Source organism: Lactuca serriola, chromosome 2 (assembly GCF_051521515.1).
Source record: "Lactuca serriola cultivar US96UC23 chromosome 2, Lser_US96UC23_V15, whole genome shotgun sequence".
Classification (NCBI taxonomy): domain Eukaryota; kingdom Viridiplantae; phylum Streptophyta; class Magnoliopsida; order Asterales; family Asteraceae; genus Lactuca; species Lactuca serriola.
The window spans coordinates 211,487,623-211,504,843 of NC_136409.1; the positions used below are offsets into that span (position 1 = coordinate 211,487,623).

General features: G+C 33.6%; 1 protein-coding gene across 1 annotated transcript; it reads left to right on the forward strand.

Annotated features, from left to right (window-relative positions):
* The first annotated feature begins 3,366 nt into the window (after window positions 1–3,366).
* LOC145090777 (uncharacterized) lies at window positions 3,367–13,694 on the forward strand. The gene is made up of 10 exons (XM_079028852.1): window positions 3,367–3,546; window positions 3,903–3,971; window positions 4,594–4,659; window positions 11,968–12,109; window positions 12,219–12,335; window positions 12,415–12,783; window positions 12,865–12,936; window positions 13,019–13,107; window positions 13,196–13,323; window positions 13,419–13,694. The coding sequence occupies exons 4-9, from the start codon at window positions 12,107–12,109 to the stop codon at window positions 13,233–13,235; spliced, it is 690 nt and encodes a 229-aa protein (XP_078884978.1). The 5' UTR covers window positions 3,367–3,546; window positions 3,903–3,971; window positions 4,594–4,659; window positions 11,968–12,106; the 3' UTR covers window positions 13,236–13,323; window positions 13,419–13,694.
* The last annotated feature ends 3,527 nt before the right edge of the window (window positions 13,695–17,221 follow it).

Consider the following 17,221-nt stretch of genomic DNA (forward strand, 5'->3'; position numbering starts at 1 on the left):
GGGGGGATGTTCTTGAGAGAGTGTGAGAGATTTTTGTGAGTGTGTGTGGGTGTATGGCCGAGAGTGAGAGAGATAGGAAAAAGAGATGTGATCTTTGAAGTGATATGCTCCTAGAAGTATGAGTTGTGCATGGAAACATGTTGGATATTAATGAGGTGGCAAGCAAATAGTCAACTCTTCCATTTCTTCTTGGACTTGGGCCTTGGGCCGAGAATTTGAAAGGGAAAAAGGAAGAATTTGGGCCTTTGCCCCTAAGCCCAATATTAGAGTTAATTTGGGTGAATTTTCTCATAAAAGAATATAGTATGATTTTTCCATTTTTGTTGAACTAGTTTAGGGTATTCATGGATCAAAGCTTTCAGTTCATTTCATTCTAGGCCCAATATGGCCCAAAATGTTGAAATAAATTAGTGTGGGTCCAATTAGAGCCCAATTAGGGTTCTAAGCCCATGATAGTCTAATTGGAAGCTTATTGGTCCATTTGGATCCAATAAGGGAGTCCTAGTCCAAAGTGGACTTAAACAAGGACTTCTAGGGTTTCCAATTGTTTGGTGACTATTTGTAGTACTTGTATAATGTATTTGATTGAAGTTTTTTTTTTGAAGTCATAATCATAGGTGTTACACATGTTCTTAAGTTTTTGATTCACATTAGCTTGAATGTATAGATTACATAACACAAAATTTCCAGTTGTGACAGATATGAAAACCCTCGACAGGCGGCGATGTTGAAACCTCGACGAAGACGATGGATTAGGGTTTTCAGACTTGTTGTTCAAATCTGAAACCTCCATGGCATTAAGTCCTATCCTCTTCTCTCCAGATCTGTTTGTCGGAAACCTTGACTAGACGCTGTATGAAGTGGCGTTTTCTCTGTATCTGTTTGTCGGAGATTATCCACCACTATTTACCCTTCGATTTGTCTTTTCCGTAGAATCGATGGCGCTGGTGGTGGTGGTGAACTGTGGTGGTGGTGGTTTTGACATGTGGTTGTGGTATAGACTGGCGGTAGTGGTAGATTCATGTGTTCCGACAGTGGTGGCGGTGGCGTTCATAAGTTCCGGTGAGTTACCGCCTTTATCGGAGTCGGAGGTCTGGTTATTGTAAGGGGAGGGTGGGTACGGTGATAACAAGTTTTTGTTTTTTTTCTTTTTTCCCATTTTATAGTTATTGTAATATAGAAAAATATAGAATGAAAATACAACTGACAAAGTCGTAGTTTTAAAAAAATTTCAAACAAATTAGACAAAGCTTGCAATAAAATCAAAGTTTTGGACCGGTGGTGCTAATCCAAAACTTTTTAGACTAAAATAACAATTCCCGACAAACCATAGGGGGCATTTTTGCAGTTTTGCCTTTTTCAATTCAACATAACAAGTTGGGCATGTCACTTGCTACGTCATCAATCATTCCAGCTTCGTACGCCACTTCAACAAGTTACCAAAAAAGGTAAAAAAAATGGCCAAAATGCAGTATTTTAACGGTTTTTAGGACTTTTCATTAAAAAAAATAATTTAGAACTAAATCATAAATTGAGCCAAAACTTTGGACTTTTTCGAAGATTCTCCTTGTTATATTTCTAGGTTTGAATTGAGAAATGAAGGGGGCAAATGTCATATTAGCCCATCGAACTTTTCGTGTTTGTTTTAAAAGGTCACCCAAGTTTTTTTTTTGTATATTAAGGGAATGAACTCTCGTTTAACCTGTTAAAAAAGTCACTTAACCGACCATAGCAGGTTTTAATCTCATTGTAGCCTCATTTCGGTTTCTTATACCCCAATCTTTCAATCAATCCGAACCATTGCCCTTTAAATACATCTCTTCTTCAACGCCACTCCAAAAATGGTGAACACCATATCCAAATCAAAAAAACCCAGAACAGCAAGAACAACCGGTCAGCAGCTTTAATAGATTCAAACGATGATGTTTTAATCGAAATCCTTCTCCGACTTCTTGTTGCCTCTGTTTTGCAATTCAAATCTATATCCAAACACTGTCGTTCCCTTTTGAGTGACCCGCGTTTCACCCTCGTGTATAAAAAATCACCAACTCTCCTGGCTACTTTTATTACAATATGTATATCTGATTTGTGATGTATTCAATCCCACCACCAGGCAATTTTTAATCATCCCATCGGTTCTTGGAGGCAAGGATGTTGGTAAAAATACCCGTTTTTATGGGTCTGGCATTTCGTCGAACAGATTGTGTACACTTCAAAGTTTTTTGTTTTAATCTTGTTAAGCCTAAGGAGGACCTATTTCATATTAAAATCTATTTGTATGAGACATGCAAATGGAAGATTTTAGATGAATCTATTTGTGAATAGATCGTAATTAGAAATGGATTTCATGGTTGCAATCGAAGGTTTTAATTGATTTGAGATGAAGAACAGTTCAAAAATGTAACGCCCGCAGGGGCTAGTCAATTTAGAGGCAATAGGGGTCGAAAACGACTTTTTGACAAAAAGATTATTTAGAATAAATAATCTTAACCAATTTGTAGAATATGTCACAAGGTTTCCGTACATATAAAGAACGCTGAAATCCGAGTTATAACGAAGAAGTTATGACCCGTCGAAGTTTCGCGTCGGAACCGGCACGGCGCCGGGAAGCGTAAATAGTAAATTTATGATATATAGAGATTTATCCTTAGCGCTCTAAACAAAAGTCGTAGAATATGTTAAACTAAGAACATCGATAAAAAGAACACTCAAATCTGACTTCGTATGAAGAAGTTATGATTTTTCGAAGTTTCGGATTAGCGGTGTACAGCCCGAAATTCGAATTTTAGATCGATTGATTTTTAGCCGACACAACCTAAACAAGAATCGAAGATCTCGTTATTAGTAGCGTAACGATAAAAATACAGACGAAAATGGACATCGAATAAAGAAGTTATGAGATTTTAACGGACCAATCCTGTCCTGGCCTGTTAAAAATATAACTTTAAAAATAAAGTCAAAATTAACCAACGGAGTCTAAACGAAAGTTGTAGAGTATGTCTCCACCTACGCGTGGATATAAATAACGTCAAAAACGGAGTTCGTATGAGCGAGTTACAAATTATAGTAGTATATTTACGTATTAAAATAAAGTATAAATCATGTATACGTACACATATATATACATATGTATATATCATTAGAAAGGTATCGACGATGCGGTTATTATAAAACTAATGTTGAGTTCTTTCGACATTAGTTTAGTACAAAGATCATTAAATCCATTTAAAATAGTATTATAGAGGGGTGTTTAGTTGTTTATATAACTAAAAGGTCATTAAGTAATTATGGAGGGTAGTTTTTGAAAATTCAATTAGTATAAATAAGAGCCTTGGGCTCTCATATTTCTTGCACCATTCTCTTGATTCAAGAGTCTTTCTCTCCTTATCCCCCGAGCATTTCGGTCCCTCGTGATTCGACTTCTCTTTCTGTAGTTTTAGTATAGTAAGGTGAGCGCTGAAGCGCTGCACGAATCTTTCTTAGAAAGATTCAGCGACGAATTTCTGCCCCTGCAGAGCCCGACTCCTAGCTAAAATCCCCTTGAAAGTAAGTTATGTTTACCCTATTTTAAATATAGTTTATATTTAAAATTAGTATTGTTATTATAAATTTATAATAAATATTTGGGCTATTATTATGACTTATATAAGTGTCGTTATAATATCTTTTAACTACTCGCGGTACGGGGAATCTGGTTTAAAGGGCCGCATAGGGTTGTTGGATTTCAGAAGTGCTATACGCCAAAATGGTCCTGCCCTCCGGTGTTTTATGTCTGGCCCCTGTCTGTACATAGTAGTTGGAAAGTATTGTTTAAACGCTTATATAATAATAATAATAATAATAATAAGACTAATAATTAGTCACGGTAATATTAGACTAAAATCTAGTGGTGATAATACTAGGTTTCGTCAAAGGAAATTATTTTAAAGTAAACGAAGCGCTGTCCGAGTACCAAGTCACCACCTTCTCAGGTGAGTGCATAGTTACTTTCAGCTTACACATAGATATGAAGTATTTTATATAAATTACGTGCTGTGTGTGTATATTATCTGTATACTTGCTATCTATGCTGGATGAACGTTTTATACATGTTTTCAATGATTTAAACTGTATATGTATTTTATATCTACAAAATGTGTTGGGTAAAACATGGGTAGATGTATTAGTTGCTGTGTGATAAAATGAAATAATGAGATGCCTCGTTATAGATGTTCTTGATGATCTAGTCATCTAGCGGAGTATAGATGACGACCACGGACTATTCTAGACAGTCCAGTGGAACACTAACAGGCTCGCAATCTGTAGGTGTTTATTCGAACTTTGTGTTTAACCGAACTGTGTGTTTATTCGAACTGTGTGTTTATTCGAACTGTGTGAACTGTGTGCTCATCAGATATACTCCATCCCAATGATAGTCCTTTGACTAGGTCCCTTGTGTTAGATGTTTTAGGGACGTAATGTGAGGATAACGGGAATGGGTAATTGGGTTGATTGTTTGATGTTTAAAAATAATAATTATATTATTGTGGGTTGAAAACCCTATGTGCTCACCAGGTTTCCCAACCTGACCCACTCAGTTTATTTTTATCACAGGTGTTGATATGAAGTCACAATACACTGAGAGATTTAAAGAGATGTAGATCACTAGTGTAAATAATTGTAAGTTCTGTTTATGCTTATGTTTCTGTATTAACGATGACATCCCAAATGTTTTAAAATGAAATAAATACGTTTCATCGAAAATGTTTTAATAACGTATTTACCATGTTTTTCTGGGAACAAATTCCGCAACATTTTTATAAAATGAAGTACTCTGATTTTTATAAAGCATAAACAAAATCGGTCTTTTCTGGCCGTGAAAATGGGGATGTCACAAAAAATCAATGAAGATAAACTAGATGAATTTAATGATTCAGTGAAATTGAAATTGATTTTGAAATCGATATCTGAACCTGATATCAAATAGAATTTTTGAAGTAATGAAGTTTCACAGTCGATGCGATGGACATGGTGTCGGAACGAAGGCCTATTTTCTAAATTCCATTAAGGCTTCGTAAATCATATGAGTTTGCTGTTTGATGGGTCTTGCAAATTGAAGCTACATTTGTAGTGATGGGTTCTGTTTGAGACTCGCATTTGTGTTGACTCACAATTTGGGTGTATGATTTGTAATCGGAACGAAGGGTTGATTTGAAGGATAATTCTGGATGGTCAACAGTGTTTAAGGCATACATTTTAAAGGCTTACTCGGTATCATGTCACATAATAATGTTTTAAAACAGAAAAATAAGAGTTCATTGCTTTAATGTACAAAAAAAAAGTTGGGTGACCTTTTAAAACAAACACGATAAGTTTGATGGGCCAATATGACATTTGTCCATAAATGAATGATATATTTTTAGGTTTGAGACTTTAGCCACAAAAGTTTCTTATATTAATATGTTTAGTCTCTATTTAGAAAACAAATTACAAAAATTGTCACTGTAATTTACAGAAAAAGTATGTTCAGATTTTTTTACAGAAATAATGTATTTATTTAAGACTTTTGTATAATGGTTGGTTTGGTCCTTGTGTACAAAAATAAAGTAGAAAAACCATCATCGTATTTTACATAAAAGGTCTCTATACAGATTTTTTTTTACAAAAATTGTCTTTATGTTTAAAAAAAATATAAAAATGATCCATACATAATAGAAAAATTATAGATTATACTAACCAAATGGCTTATAGCATAACAATAAGAGGAGTTAACGAAGATAGGTTGAGAGTTCAACTCTTGCTAAAGACAAAATGTCGAGACTTAAGAATAGGATAGTGAGTATGGTACGTGTGATAGTTGTTTTAAAAAAAAATCTAAAATACATTAATGTTAACAATAATTATTTTTTGTATTATTAAATTTTTTTTAAAAGTAAGTAGTTAGTTTAGATTCACCAAGTTAGTTAAATTGTTTATGTCGATTTTTTTAACAACTGGTGGTTAGTGGTTAGAAGTTAGATTTACCAACTTAATTAAATTGTCTATGTCCACATTTAAATATAGGACCTCCAATCTAAAAGACAACTCACTTTACCAAGTGAGTTCGTTACCCATTGGCATATGATTATTAGAAATTAATAATAATTAACTCCAATATTATAGATTTTTCTTGAAACATAAATAAATGTTAAAATTTAAAATAAATGAAGTATTGTAAATAATCGGTTCTTACGGTTTCTAATAAAAAGTAAAGTGAGGATTTAACTTAAATATATTCCCTAAGTCATAAGAAGGATAATGCAACTAGTTAAAGTTAAATGACAAAACTGCCAAATTGGTTCTTGTGGTTTGCAAAAAACTTTGGATGGGGTCCAAAAAGTTTTCAACTTGTATGGAAGGTCCAAAATCAAGAATTTTCTTTGGTTTTGGTCCTTGAAATTTTGAAATGACTATTTTAACCTTATTATTTATTTTTCACATTTTCTTTATTTGTTTTCATTGTTTTGTAATTAAAAAAAAAAAAGCAAAAGAAAAGAAAATTCAGAGGACGACCCTACCCTCTCTCCCTCTCCCTCTCCCCCCTCCCTCCCTCCCCCCCCCCCCCCTCTCTCTTTCTCAAGCCATTCTCACGGCACCACCACCTGTTTTTGATTTAGGTACTTTAACAAGTGCTTCAAGAAATTTAAATACCCAATTGTGGCTTAAACATAAATTTGTGAAGCAAAATTACTGAAAATCAATGAACATAACTAAGAACTACAAGTTGCAGTAGGGAAAGATCATTCAGACAAAAGATCAAACACTTGGTGGGCATCCACCATACTTTATGTTCATGGGTTGCAGCTTTAGTGAGTAATCTTTCACATTATTTTCTTCTTATATCATTCAATTCCCCATTCTTTCAACTTTAAATCAAAACCATTTCCATGAATGGTTTAAGGGTATAAAAAGATGCAACAAGAACGATCTTTACAGATGAGAAAGAAGATAATAACAATGCCTATTTTTCTTTCTGCAATGTAAGATTTGTTCGAAGATCGCCACCATCGGTTTTTATATGTGTTCTACCTACATGAATTGAACTCAATCTGGTCTTCAAATGGTCCCATTCCGTCTTCTTCCCCACCTAGTCTTCTTCACCATTTCTAGACCAGAAAACCTGTAACAAAGATACAAATCCACCACTTCCACCATAAGCATCCATCAGACCCGTCAAATAATTGAATCGAGATGAAAAGAGATTAGATACAAAAAAATGAACAGAGAAGAGGGATGCATTAGTCGAAAAGGGGTTTAACTAGAAGGGGTAGGGAAGATGGTTTTGATCGGACCCTGTGGGAGTTTGATTCCTTAACGATCTCCATTCGCCTTCTGTATAATGTTCTATCATTATATCGGGTTTCCCGATCCATTCTCTATCTACAAAATCATATTTCACAGTTGTCCGACCCATCATTCTGGCGATATCTTCTGGTGAAAGCCTTGGAACATCATTTAGGTTCATTGCGACAGTTCATGGTGAATCTGAATAGAGAAGGTTGAGAAGGAGACCGGAGACACCAATCGCGATTCGTGTTTCTATACACTAAGTTTGGGTTTATATCATGGTTGATAGGGTTTTAAAGAATATGAACTTAGAGATCTGTGAGAAAGGCTTCCAGGAGAGAGAGAGAGAGAGAGAGAGAGAGAGGTCGTCCTCCGATTTTTCTTTTCTTTTTCTTTTTTATTTTAATTACAAAACACTTAAAACAAATAAAGAAAATGTAAAAAATAAATAATAAGGGCAAAATAGTCCTTTCAAAATTTCAAGGACCAAAACCAAAGAAAATTCTTGATTTTGGATCTTCCATGCATGTTGAAAACTTTTTGGACCCCATCCAAAGGTTTTTGCAAACCACAAGGACCAATTTGGCAGTTTTGTCAAGTTAAATGGAGCAAAAGTTAAATAATAATAATAATAATAATAATAATAATAATAATAATAATAATAATAATACCCAAAGAAAATGTGAAAATCATCATGTACGTTTTCAGGTTGTAATTTTTTGTACTATTCTAGGATGATTTATAACCATCCTTACGATTAGAGTAGAACTTTTCACAACTTCGAGCAAAAATTTGAAAAACAACCATTTAGTTCATCCAATCTCAATTATAATAATTTAGGATTATTACTTGGAATTCAAAACTTAGTTCAAGAAACCTAATTAAAATCTAACTCATTTCATTAACATCACAAATCTACCAAATTTAGAGAACAAGAAATGGATTCCATTTTCAAATCTCAAAACTCCATGAGTGACTTCTAGATTTGATTTTCATTTATGATTTATAATTAGAATAATTAACTCTCATGAAGATTTCTCAATCACATCTTGATGGGTTAATGAGAGATTTGCCCAAATATAAACTTAAAACTACATTAAAACTCATAAATCCACCATTGATTCAATTGAAGGATTTAATACCATATATCTTTCAATTTAACACCATATTAAGCTTAGGATCATGAAACTTACATCTAAACCATATCATATGTCTTGTTTGATGATAAATTTTGATTTTTATAACATCAAATGGTTTATTCATGAAGTCAGTGCTTCAAAATCACAATTGAAGCTTCATCACTCAAGTTTGGTCAAGGAGATAAACCTACGTCTTTATATTGATTTGCCAAACATAGAATCCAATGCAAACCATCAATCTAAATCATAATTCTTGCATGAAATTCGAATTTTTGAAGGAAAACATGAACATATAAGTTTAAATGACTACGAAAGAGGGGAATCAACTACGTTTGAAGCTTTCTTGATGAAATTGACTTAAAGTATTCACATGATCTTCAATTTTAATTCCATTTTCATAATTCACTCTCAAAATCCGATCTCCAAATCCCTCGAGCTCTTAATGTTGAGAATAGATGAAATTGGGGATCTTAGTTCTAAAATTTAACAACCGGGCAAAATTGGTCTATAGTCTTTTTAAGTTTCTTATTTATTCCCTAACAAACTTTCATTTGGTCAAAAAAAAATATTACTTCTACTTTCAACCTAGAAAATTAACCTCTTAACACTTTAGATCCAAATATAGTTAATTAAAAGTCTAACCTAATTTTTCAAATTTTGCATGTTCGGAAACTCAAACTTGTAAAATTTCAATTCAACTCTTGTTGACCTCCTAGTTAACGTTAAAACTTTCAAATCCATTAGTTTTATATATATTAATTATCAATTTCATATTTTAATATTATTATTTTAATTTAAAGTCTTCAAAATATTCCACTTAAAAGAATAAGATTCGTGAGTTATACCAACTAACCGAGAGAGCATACCATTGTCTACTCCGACAATGTTAATGTATTTGCCAAATAACTCAATACACCATCATTAAACCAATATTGAAATAAACATACACTTTGTTCGAAATAAAGTTGCATTGCGTCAAGTTCGAGTCTTATATGTATCGTCATCTTCTCAATATGTTGATATTTTCATGAAATGTCTTCCATCTATCATGTTTCTTGACTTCTGGTCTAGCCTGAATGTTCGGGACAAACCTCTCTTTGGACTATGAGAAAAATTAATAGTGTATGATTACTTTATAAGCCCTTTATTATATATTGTATATATCGGATACATTGTTTTTGTCTGGCCCTTATATCCTTATAATATTTTGTGTGTATTTCTACTTAATGGAAATCCATATCTCCAGGGGTGTTTGGCTTAGTTTTTGAGAGGCCAAAAGTCCTTTTAGTAAAAGATGAAACGTAAAAGATACTTGGCAAAAGACTTTTAAAAGGTACTTTTGGATTATGAATAGAAGGAAAATCAACTTTTTGGAAAAGTCAGGAAAATCTGACTTTTTGCAACTTTTCCAAAAAGGACTTTTGGCCTTTAAAAAGCTAAGCCAAACACCCCAAATAATATTTTATATATATTTCGTCTTAATGAAAATGAATCGTTACGAAAATTCATCAAATCAACATTAAGAGCTTTCAACAACCTTACAAGTGGCCATGCCTTTTTTCTCTTATAGATTAAGCAAGCTATTTTGCTCACTTAAGCATTTATCTCTTATTTATTATTTATATCGATTTATAGCATAATTATATTAAATATAGTTATGTTATTTAAAATCACATTAAAAATTTATATCTCTTATTTATTATTTATATTATTTTATTAATAAAGAAAATATATTTAGTAATATATTTTTAATAATTATATTCATCGTTTTATAATATTAAAAAAATTAGCATTTTTTTCTCTAAATCTAAAAGTCTCAATGTCTTTATTTATTGTACGACCATCCAACCCAATAATTACTTTGTGGAAAATAGTCAAAAAAAACCAAAATTGCAAATTTAGCCATTAAAATGACAGATGGAAAAGTCCATCTGCGATTTTGCCATTCCCATCTGCGAACATACAAGTGCCTAAAGCACATATGCTTTAGACACTTGTACGTTCGCAGATGGAAAAGTGCATCTGCGATTTTGTGTTGTTTATCTGCGATTTCATGGCATTCACTATAAAAACGTTTTTTTTCTTCATTATTCACTCTCTTTCTTGGAGAATCTCTCTCTCTCTCTCTCTCTCTCTCTCTCTCTCTCTGCGATTTCCTTAGAGCTAGCATGTACGATTTCTTCAACAATCCCGAAAATATGGTAAGATCTAAACTCATTTTGTGTTTTAATCAACATTTATCAAGTGTAGGTTTTGTTTATTTAGGATTTATTCTATTAGTTTTTGAAAACAAAAACCAAACTATATTGTGTGTTATTGGGTAATTGTGTTGTATTTGATAGATAGAGTAGTGTTTACAAGTAGTCTTTAAGTTTTGATGTCATTTGGTTAGTGGTTGTATGAATGTACAAGTATATAATGCGTAAAGTGTGCATTGAGTTGTTGTACATATGATACTTTTTTGTTAATAAGTTTAATGAAATGAGTTTTTTAATAAGATAATGTTTATTATTGATTGATGTGGTATTACATTTGCATATTTTTAGTCTATATGCGGTTTAGTTTTCTAAATTAATGTTTATTTACTATGAAAAAAATAGTTACAATATGATTATATATTTTTAGTCTACATGTTGGTTTACGCATTGTTATGGTTGTAATTTGAATGTTGGTTTATTTATTTCATTTAATATCCGGACATTTCTAAAGAAAATAGTTGTAATTCAAATGTTGGTTTATTTATTCAATTTGAATATACGAATATTTTTAAAGAAAATAGTTGGTTGCAATATGGTTATATATTTTTAGTCTACATGTTTTACGCATTGTTAATACGTTGTTTTCAGCATGATTGTAGAAATTTAAATGTTAAAGTTGTTGTCAACCTAAAAGGATCGGGGTGCAACATTTGGGAAGTATTGGAGGTGTTGCATGGGGCACGACGCGAAAGTTTTAGACAAAATGTGTTCGGTTACTTGTTAGATGTCCCTCGTTTACAAAGGGACGTATTGATATTCCATAAAATGTTTCTTCATCAGCTACGGTCGGACGTTGTAGTATCCCTAGATGGCATAAAACGATTATATCTTAGATTGGGGGATACGAAAATGGTTTATGGCCCGGAAGAGTTTTGTTTTATAATCGGGTTTAATTGGGGTGTGTATCCCAAAATGATTGAGAAAAAGTCTCAGAAAAAAAAAAAGTTAGTAGTAAAAAAAGATGTTTACTACAGGAACGTCCATTTCCGAACCATACAAATAGTTCGGTGAAAATCTATGACTTGAAAAGTTTTATTTTAAATCATCATTTCTTAGAAACTACGGACGATTATGCAGTTAAAGTGTGTCTTATATACGTTTTGTGTGAAAGATTTTTGGGAAAAGAAATAAATGACTGGGTGTCGCAAGACTGGTTTTTTTGGCCGAGAATTTGGATGTGTGAAACATGTATTTTTTTGTCTAGTTTGAAAGTTTCATATTATTAATGTTAATGTATATTATAATTAATTTTTATTTTTTGACAGTTTTGCTTGGAATGGCTATCTGTGGGAGGTTACCTGTGATGACCTTGAGGATACGTGTAACAAGATAGATAGATATTTTTCACTGTCGGAGCGTCGCCAAACTTTTAAATACTCCGTTTCTGGATTTACGGCGCCATTTATGGTATACAAATTTATTATTATTTGTAAGATATTATTGTTATGTTAGTTATTTTAATTTTTATTACTATAACCGTGAAATTATAGATAATGACTATATGAGATGCTTCCAGCTGTTCGTGCTGGTGGATTCGCGTTACAAAAAAACAGAGACACCTCGGATCAAACGATGGAGTGGTACCAAAAATTTGAAATGGGTTGATGTGAACAAGATTTTTGACATGACAAAGGTTTTTAAATATTATTTTAATTTTAAAACATTCATGATTGCATTTTTATTTACATTTTTAATATGTTAAATTGTTTTAGGAGGGACGGCGACCAAGACATAGCATGTCACCGAGTGATGATGAGATGACGTCTTCTTATTATATGTCATGTCAAGAGTATGTATATGGTGAACGGAATTCAGTTTCATCCCTAGTACAGGACCATTTTAGGAGACAAGACGAATCTTCGTCTAGTATGTCTTCTAGTGGCCGCTCTCATTGTAGAGTTGGACGTAATGGGAAACCAAACTTAGAGGAGGTGTTGAAATGGCTACATGCACTCAAGCAACAGGTGTTTATGAACCGAGAACCTACTAAGATATTTATAGAAGAAGTGGATAATGAAAGCATATGGAACAACTTCATTTTTGAGGAACCTGCAGAATTCCAAACAAATTTTGGTGAAAATGTTAGTGACACCTTACATTTATGATATAATATGTTAACAAGTTTGTAAATTTTTGTTAATATTTTATAGCTGAAAATGTAGGTTTTAGATGATGAGGCGGTGAATAAAAATAATGCCAATGAAATGGTTTTGGGTGATATTGAAGACGAGAAGGTTATTATATATATTACAAATATGACTTTAATTGTTAAGTATTAAGGGGACTTTCGTTAATATTTATAATGTTTTTATGTAGGATTTGGACGAGAGGATACACACAGCGGGCGGAGTAAGAATCAATTCGATGATGATGTGTTCGCTTTTGATGACAATGAAGCTGAACAGGTTGCATACTTACATTTATTTTATTGTGTATTAATAGATTCATACATTTTTTTTATTAATGATTATATCTTACTAATTTTGGTGTTAGAGGAAGATGTAATAATTACAGGGACCGTAAATCATTTTGATGATCATGTTTTTGATGGCAATGAAGTTACACTCGATAGACCTAGGCTTCGAAATCCATCAAAGTATAGGTGTACTCCTTACACCGAGGTGTTTATTGAATTTAAAAGCTTATATCCTTATTTTAAGTTTTTATGTGAATTATTCGAAACATAATGATTTAAATCATTTCAATCTTGTTTTAGTTTCACACGACACCAAAGCAAAAGCAAAGACAAAAGAAAACAATCAAAACGACTGAAAAATAGCTTGCTGACAATGACTCGGAGATGATACGTCTTAGGGTGCAAAATGATCATTTCGAAGATAAAATGAGAGTTAGGAATGAGTATATAACAATCGAGAAAGAGAAGTACCCATTACAATTCCCTGAGTTTAATAATTAGTTAAAAAATTGTTGTAACATTATCATGACTTGGCTTTGGTATTTATTTTAGATTAACATGTTTGTTTACCGTTAATTTTCCAAGTATAAAAGCATAAAAATAACATGTTACAATATAAAACATTCATTCGTTGTTATAATGTTCAAACTAAATTAAAATATAAAAGCATAACAACATCTTAGAAAATTTAATAAAAACATTACAATACATAATAAATTAACATCTATTCCATTTAAGGTTGTTTTATATCAAAATCGGAGTGATAGGATTGTGAGCAACTCGCAGAAGCTCAAATATTAAATGTCGTGCGACGTACTCCCCTACCGGACGCCCTTCCGAAACAATTGTTTCTCGTGTGTACTGCTTGACCGCATGTAGAACACTCTTTTCTAATTGGACCCTCGCATTGGGATGGAATGCGGTCTGTGTTTCTTGGCCTGACTGGCTGACGTTTATCCATTATAGGTGGCTTAACAATCATCAAATCATCGGGGATCTCCCATTCGGATGGCTTTGGCAAAGGGTTTACTGTTCCTCATATGTTTTCCTTAATGTTTCGGTTTGGTAAACATTTAATGCAAACATCGAGCAGTCTTGGTAATTGTTGACTGTTAACGCTCTTATGACATGACCACAAGGTATGTCGTCAAGTTGTCAATGCCTACATGTACATGTCTTTTGTTGGAAATCAACAATCATGTTTTGTGCCCCCTTTTTTACCTCACATTTGTTACTTGAGATCATGCAAACATCCCAATTACTAAAATAATTTTTATTTTCTTTAACAATATCATCGGCCCAAGGGGTGAGTGTTGTTGTTGCTTCCTCATTATCTTCTTTACTCTTAAGGATCTACCCTAAGAATCATTTATCCTTCATTTATTCATTCCTAAGGATTGACCTAAGAAATTTGCACAAAGTCCATTGCTGCCCGAGGTTCCTATAACCAACACTAAATCCATAGCTGCCAAGGTTCATCTATACAGTACTAAATCCATAGCTACCAAGGTTCATCTACACTGTACTAAATCCATAGCTACCATCGTATTATTATAAGGCAATAAATCTATAGCTGCCATGGTTTTTAGAGTACACCGGTGAACACATCGTTCACAACACTTACAAGTTGCGAGCCTGCTAGTGCTCCACTGGATTGTCTAGAATCGTCCGTGGTTGACATCCCTACTCTGCAGAATGACAGGGCCATCGTTTAGGTAAAGGTGTCACTCATTTTTCACATGTCACCCTCATCTCATGATCTATATCATCTTTCGTCTCATCCTCAAAAAAATCTTTCATCACACACCAACTATTTCATCTACCCATGTTCTACCCAACATATTTGTAGATATAAATTACATATATAGTTTAAATCATTTACAAACCTGTATAAAACATTCATCCAACATCCATCTCAAATAAACAAACAATATATAAACACATAACACGTATTTCATAGCAAATATTTCATATTTATGTGTCAGAAGAAAGTAACTACACACTCACTTGATTAGACGATGCTCGGACAACACTATGGCTCTTCGAGTAGTAATTCTTCGATGAAACCGAAATGTTTTCTACAAAATCGGGCTTCTCACGGACAGAGTTTCGGCTCGAAAACTCTTTTTCTCGGGATCTTCGGAGCGTCGTGACTTGCTTCGGGGGTCGGGATGATACCGGGGCTTCGGGGGTATAACTTGCCAAGTAAAAGAAAGTTTAAAGGAGTGAAAGGAAAGAAATGAGCAACCAATTCGGCTGGACTCACATCCTATTTATAGGAGGGGTCTGGCCTCTGAACGCAACGCGTTCCCTGAATGAACGCAGCGCGTTCCGCCGTTCGTCATGGATTACGAACTTCGGACTTCACATGCGACGGGACAGGCTCTGGGCTCCAAACGCGGGGCGTTCCCCCTTTGGTGTGTGTGCCTCGAACTTCATAAATTCATACCTTTCACATACGAGCTCCGTTTTTTATGTCCTTTATATCCACGCGAAGGTGAGATTATGCTCTATAACTCTCGTTTAGACTCCGTTGGCTAATTCTGACTTTAAATTTTATTATATTATTTTTAGTAGGTCGGGACAGGAAAACTCCGTTAGGAATTCACAACTCCTTCATCTGACGTCCGTTTTCGTCTGTCTATTTACCGTTGGACTACTATCAATGAGATCTTCGATTCTCGTTTAGATTGTTTCGGCTAGAAACCACTTGATCTCATATACGAACTTTGGGCTGCATACCGCTAAGTCGAAACTTCAAAAAATCATAATTTCTTCATACGAAGTTAGATTTAGACATTCTTTTTATGCACGCTCTCGGTTTACCGTGTTTTATGACTTTCATTTAGATCACTAAGGATAAATATCACTCTATCGTAAATTCACTATTTACGTCACACAGTTTCGTACCGGTTTTGTCACGAAACTTCGACAGGTCATAACTTCTTCGTTATAACTCGGATTTCAGCGTTCTTTATATGTACGGTAACCTTGTGACACATACTAAAACTTGGTTAAGATTATTTATTCTAAACACTCTTCTATCAAAAAGTCATTTTTGACGCTTATCGTCTCTAAATTGACTAGCTCGGATCTACGGGCAGTACAATCGACACCTTACGTGCGTGTCTAGATAATGTGTTTATAGACTCCGCACTGTTGAATGACATAAAATTGCATATGTTCCCTCTGAAATGTGCCCTAGACCAAGTTTCAAGATTTATACTTTTTAAGTATTCCCTTACCGGTTCTTTTGTCTTTTTCATTAGGTCTATGGCAGCATAAAAACCATCAATTGTATACGCTCTATAACCCTCCCAAAAAATTCCTTTAACTGTCTTATTCTTCCCGTATCTAGCTACTATGTTGAAATAAAAATGGACACCACATATTCCGTGATGAGTGTGAGGAAAAATGTAGGCAACAGATGTCGCTATTGATGGAGACCTATCAGTTATAATTGTAAGCTCTTCCATATTGCCTATGTAATCACGTAGTTTTTGAAAAAACCTTGTTCAAGAATTTGTACACTCATTTTTGCATATACCATATGCAATCGGTAATATTTGGTTTTGTCTGTCCTTAGTAACTGCAAGTAACATGGTACCTTTGAACTCGCCCTTTAGGTGGGCTCCATCTTCTATAAGGGTCGGCTTACAAAAATTAACAAAATCACGTACCTACAATACATTATATATCTATTCAAATACACCAAACTAAAAAAAATAATAAAATATAATAATACTAATCGAGCAACCAAGTGCGACGTACATGAACTCAAACTGATCATCACCATCTGTTTGAATGTGTCACGGTACCCGGATTATATTTGATCAAATTGTGGAAATAAGCCGGAAGTTTGGTAAAAGAATCCTCTTTCATACCCCCTTAACAACAACAGTGCATATTGTTTCGCACGCCAAGGCTAATGGTAAGAGATATTGATATTCAATTGAACATTCATATCATTAATAATATTTTGTCCCCGATATACTCTACTATAATCTTCAGCCAAAACATCAGCAATATATTCATCCAAAACATATTTTTTTTCTTGTCGATAATTAGATTGCAAAATTGTTGAAGAACATGTGTGTACATCA